Source organism: Hyperoodon ampullatus (assembly GCF_949752795.1).
Source record: "Hyperoodon ampullatus genome assembly, chromosome: 4".
In the NCBI taxonomy this organism is placed as follows: domain Eukaryota; kingdom Metazoa; phylum Chordata; class Mammalia; order Artiodactyla; family Ziphiidae; genus Hyperoodon; species Hyperoodon ampullatus.
In genome coordinates this window covers 3,879,822-3,885,821 of record NC_136917.1, presented here as the reverse complement: position 1 = coordinate 3,885,821, position 6,000 = coordinate 3,879,822, and the positions used below count along the sequence as shown (strand labels likewise).

Below are 6,000 nucleotides of genomic sequence, written 5' to 3'. Positions count from 1 at the left end.
CATAAGAACTTCTATGACCTCTTTGGTTTTTTGTTGTTGTTGTTGTCTGTTTGTTTGTTTTTTAATGGAAGTATAGTTGATTTACAATGTTGTGTTACTTTCAGGTGTACAGCACAGTGATTCCTTTTTCACATTCTTTTCCCTTGTAAGTTATTACAAAATACTGAGTAGAGTTCCCTGTGCCATAGAGGAGATCCTTGTTGTGTCTATTCTATGCCTTCTTTGAATGACTGTAGCACTTGTTGTCTGTATCATTTTTATGTCTGTGGTTGCTTTGTGACTGAAAATGAAAATCTTCTATTTGTTCATGTCCTGGCCCTTCCTTAAAACTGTGTTCATTTATCTATTTCCTATTTATTGACTACATCTTATACACCGTGTTAACTGCTGGTTCTACATGTTAGTAAAATATAGACCTTCCTGCTCAAAAGGTCACAGTATTTGTGGGAAAACAAAAAAATGAACAACCTGTGTCTCAAAGAGCTTTGTACTTCCCAAAGAGAACACACTTAGTAGGTACAATAAATACATGTATCATACGTAAATGTATAAATAGTTAATGGGATTAAAAACTAGAGATAACTGCTTTTCGATTCTGAGGAAATGATGATTATATTTCACCAGGAGCTTAATACCACTCTGAGAATGAGGGCTTAACCCCCGACCTGACTCACTGCATCACTTTCTTATATAAAAATACACAAGTCTGTACATACGCTCTAGAAAAAGGCTTATCTGGCATGAATTTCAGATAGCAAGAAGAAAGCTTCAAGAGGTTCAGAGAAGCATCCAGAAGCTCACATGATTATCTGGCACTAATACAACTTGCTTGACAGGAAAATAGAGCTGTAAATCTCACAAAATTAGATGATCTTTGAAGAATTTCAAAAACTCTTGCTATTAATTGGAAATCCTAAAGAATAGCTTCTTTGAAAATGGACTGATAATATGCTTTACAGCTTAATATTCAGCAGCCTAGCTTTTGGCTAAGTGAGCTTCAGGAAAGAAGGAAACTTGTGGTTTAGCTCCATTTACTTTGGAACCTCTGGTTCCAAACATCTACTTCTGTGCTCAGTCATCTTATCATCTGTCAAATGGAGGCAACTTTAAGAAAACATAGTTACAGAGATGTTGCACAGTTTCATGTGTCATTGTCTTCATTTGTTTCAGAATACCAATAACATCTAAGCTACTACTGAAAGAGTGCAATGTTACTTGGGGTCATCTAGTGCAGCTCTGTCAAAGTAAAGAAAAGGAAAGGGGCCTACAATAACTATAATTTTCCCAAGAGGACACAATTATTTTATGGTAAATCTGGGACAAGAACCCTGATCTCTTTGATCCCATTCCATTATTCTTTCATTGGGTTCCGAACAACCCAGAGAAATAAAGAGAAATAAAACTCCTCTGTGCTATGCCACTGGTACAGGACATGGCAAGATTGGAATTGGAGCACTACATATTAAGAGGTAACTGGGAAATTCTTCAAACTAATTGAGATATACACCAGGTACATAGAAAACAGTATGTTTTCTGAAGATGATTCTGTGGCATGAACAGAACTGGTAACTGAAGGTGTGTGTGTGCTGCAGTTCCAAAGAGGATGGGTGAATTCTTGTTCTGGCACCTTGAAGACTCCACTCCAATATACACATTAAAATAAAATTAACATTTGAACTGTGTCATATTTAATTTCAGCAAAATATTCATTTAAGTTACCACTGACTTTTTAACTTGATTTTTAATTTCTAAAAGTCTTTCCAAACACAAAACAGAGGTTGCAAAATGGTATATGGGAAGCTGCAGAGATGAAATAAGCATATTTCATTCAGCAGAAAGATGAATATCCAAACAACTTCTTCATAGCTGAAAGTGTCCAAATCCACTGTCTTCATTTTGTAGTCAAGGCTTCCGGAAAAATATGCTAATGGATTCCTAATTACCCAAATGTCCCATATCTGTTTCAGTAAGTATCATTATATATTATGGAAATTTTTCTCAGTGACAGAGAAAGATATCCTGGCTGAACATCCCTCTGCCCATGACACAGAGATGATGGTCTCCAGCTACCTTGAAGGCGTTGGAGCCCACTTTATCCATCACTAATATTAATGGAGAACAAAACTTCATATTCTGTTTGCTCTGTATTTGTTACATCACTTCTTCCCTTCATTAAAATGGATGGCCCATAATTCAGTCTGTAGTGTGTGTATCATTGGAAATTGAACACATTTTTGTTGGTTTTATTAATGTCATAGGTTTCTAGGGAGGGTCTACTCAATAACTAAGTCTAGTTTCACAGTTACAAATAAATTATAATGTAACTTTGAATAAATTAAGTTCATCATAAAGGAAGGAGACTGAGAGTTGCTACTACCCCTTCACTGAGGGGCTCTTGTAAAGCACTAAATAAAGCAACAGAGGTGTATATGCGTGCATATATTTTCAATGATATTTGTACACACTTAAAAAGAACTCTACAGAATGCATTATAAAACTCTTGATGCTGTGTGCCCCTAGTTCCCAGCTCTCTCATTCAAACTACTTAAATTGGGCTTCCCTGGTGACGTAGTGGTTGGGAGTCCCCCTGCCGATGCAGGGGACACGGGTTCGTGCCCTGGTCCGGGAGGATCCCACATGCCGCGGAGCGGCTGGGCCCGTGAGCCATGGCCGCTGAGCCTGCGCGTCCGGAGCCCGTGCTCTGCAACGGGAGAGGCCACAGCAGTGAGAGGCCCGCGTACCAAAAAAAAAAAAAAAAAAAAAAATATATATATATATATATATATATACATATAAAATATATATATATATATATCATGTCTTTCCAAATGGATACCCTTTGATAATCAATGATTTTTTTTTTAGTGTAAAATCCAAAAACCCTACAGGGCTTTGAATGACCTACATGGACTAGCTCCTGCCTTTCTCTCCAGACTCATCTATTTCCTCCATCACCAGCTTCCCCTGGTTGCTTCTGCCATTTATGCCATGTTCTCTGCATGGACCACTATTTCCATTCTTATCCTTCTCATCCTGGAACTGTAGGTTAAAGTGCTACATAAACATAGAATGCTTTGCTATTGATGCTAAATGCTAAATGATGCTAAATGAATGCTAAATGATGTTTTAGACCTTATTGTTCTATATTAATGTATAAGCTTACACTTTATTTCATAGCAATCATCACAAATATAAAGAAATCAAACATTCCTTTGATGACTCATTACATATTTCTCTCTCCCTCAAGACTATAGGCTCCCTTAAGGCAAAGTCTTCCCTGGCCGTTTCCTGAGTAGCCCAGACTGCAGCAAGGAGATTGGCATATATCCAGGGACTGAAAATATTTGTGGAATTAGTGAATAGAATAGTGGGCAGGATTAGTAGAGGTCTTCTAAATATTGATTGACTTAAAATATAAAAGTGTTTTAAGCCTTTTAATATGGAGACTTTGACTCCTAGAGCTCACGAGAACATATAATACTTTGGACTCTTCTTTCCCTTCACTTTTTTCCCTTCTCTTCCCTCTTCTTCCCTTCCCTTCTCTCTTCCTCCCTCCCTTCCTTCCTTCCTTCCCTTCTTTCTTTTTTTTAAATTAAATTTAATTAATTAATTTATTTTTGGCTGTGTTGGGTCTTCGTTGCTGCGCGCGGGCTTTTCTCTAGTTGCGGCGAGTGGGGGCTACTCTTCGTTGCGGTGCACGGGCTTCTCACTGCGGTGGCTTCTCTTGTTGTGGAGCACGGGCTCTAGGTGAGCGAGCTTCAGTAGTTGTGGCTTGCAGGCTCTAGAGCGCAGGCTCAGTAGCTGTGGCGCACGGGCTTAGTTGCTTCGCGGCATGTGGGATCTTCCCGGACCAGGGCTCGAACCCGTGTCCCCTGCATTGGCAGGCGGATTCCCAACCACTGCGCCACCAGGGAAGCCCCCTTCCCTTCTTTCTTTTGTCTTTTTCCTTCTCTTTCTCCTTACACCGGTTACTTCCCCTCTACCTATCTTCTCTCCCTGTCCCCCTTCCTTCTTTCTTTTCTTTCTTAGAATTGACAAAACAAACAAACAAACAAAAAAACCCTCCAAGTGACTATACTAAATCTTTGGCACTTCAAAAATCCTTTTTTGTTTTTTCCTATCAGTAAAAGATAATTCTGGTCAACACATATTTCACTTATCTTTTCTTTTCTTTCTTTTTTTTTTTTTTTTTTGCGACACACGGGCCTCTCACTGTTGTGGCCCCTCCCGTTGCGGAGCACAGGCTCCGGACGCGCAGGCTCAGTGGCCATGGCTCAGGGGCCCAGCCGCTCCGCGGCATGTGGGATCTTCCCGGACCGGGGCATGAACCCGTGTCCCCTGCATCGGCAGGCGGACTCTCAACCACTCCGCCACCAGGGAAGCCCTATCTTTTCTTTTTTTCATTCATTCATTCCACAGATATTTAACAAGCACTGAGAACACCAGGAATTGAGACTACAAGACAAGTCTCCTAACAGTACGTAAAAGATATATAATTTTCTGTACATAGGCTTTATGAACTCAAGAGTAATCCTTTCATAGAATCTGAAAATACTGTGTATGTAAACATCATGCCCTGGAATTATAAAGTCAGATTCCCATCAGAAGATGAAAGTGTCCAGGTCAAAGTTGTCTCCAAAATGTTTTGATAGAGGCAATTTATCTTCTGAGCAGTTGTTGGCAAGGGTCCATAAAGAAGCTGTTTTATTATGGCCTGTGGAATTTAATGTCAGTGATGGCATTTAGGTTTGAAGGCTCTGAACCTGCCCCTCATTTATCCCTGAACTTAATCCACTCTGTATTCTGTGTGTTGATTTTCTTTATCCAGTAAAGAAACCTGACTTCACTCTTACTCCATAGATGCCACAAGTCCTTCTCACAGCTTTTCTAACAGCGTCTTTGAAGTCTTTGTTTCTCAAGCTGTAGATAACAGGGTTCAGCAGTGAGGTGACCACAGTATAGAAGACAGAAATAATCTTGTTGATTTCTGGTGACAGGTGGAGATTGGGGCAAACATACATGGATACTGTGGTTCCACAGTAGATAGTGACAACAGCCAAATGTGAGCCACATGTGGCAAAGGTCTTCACTCGGCCAGAGGCTGAAGGAATTCTCACTATGGAGGGCACAATAAAAACACAGGACACAAGTGTAAGAAAAAAGCAAATGCATAGCACAGCAGTTGACAGGGTACAGATGACCATCTCAGTGATATAAACATTGGAACATGAGGGCTGCATGAGGGGAGGGAGGTCACAGAAGAAATGATTGATCTGGTTGGGCCCACAAAAATCCAACTTGGAAATCATCAAGGAGGGCAGGAATCCTGTGCTGATCCCTATCAACCAGGAGATTGCCACCAACTTGGTGCAGATCTCAGGACTCATCAGGAAAGAGTAGTGCAGTGGGCTAAAGATGGCCAGATACCAGCCATAAGCCATCATGGCCAGAAGAAAGCACTTGGTAGCCCCGAAGAACACAAAGAAGTAGAGCTGTGCTATACAGTCAGGGAAGGAGATGGCTTGGCCCTGGGAGAGCAGGTTGGCTAGGAGAAGGGGCACAATTGTGGATGTATACCAGATCTCCAGAAAGGAGAGGTGTTTGAGGAATGTGTACATAGGTGAGTGCAGCTGCTGGTCCTGGCTCACCACTGTAATAATGACAATATTCCCTGTGACTGTGAGGAAGTAGATGAACAAGAAAATGGCAAAGAGCAACGTCCACCACTCAAGAACATTCTGGAATCCTAGCAGCTGAAACTCAGTAACAATGGACACATTTTGGGACTCCATTGCCTGTAGAGGAGAAAAACATTCTGGAAAAGCACTGTACATAAGGCATAAAAATATAACTAATGATGTTTGGAACTTCAGAGACTAATTTTTTAAAATTAGTTCAGGGCTTCCCTGGTGGCGCAGTGGTTGAGAGTCCGCCTGCCGATGCAGGGGACACGGGTTCGTGCCCCGGTCTGGGAGGATCCCACGTGCCGCGGAGCGGCTG

General features: G+C 41.1%; 1 protein-coding gene across 1 annotated transcript; it reads right to left on the bottom strand.

Moving 5' to 3' along the window:
• Positions 1-4,820: 4,820 nt before the first annotated feature.
• Positions 4,821-5,792, bottom strand: OR11L1 (olfactory receptor family 11 subfamily L member 1; the record flags this gene model as incomplete). The annotated part of the gene is made up of 1 exon (XM_079703066.1): positions 4,821-5,792. One exon carries the CDS (start codon positions 5,790-5,792, stop codon positions 4,821-4,823), a length of 972 nt encoding a protein of 323 aa, XP_079559192.1.
• Between the last annotated feature and the right edge of the window lie 208 nt (positions 5,793-6,000).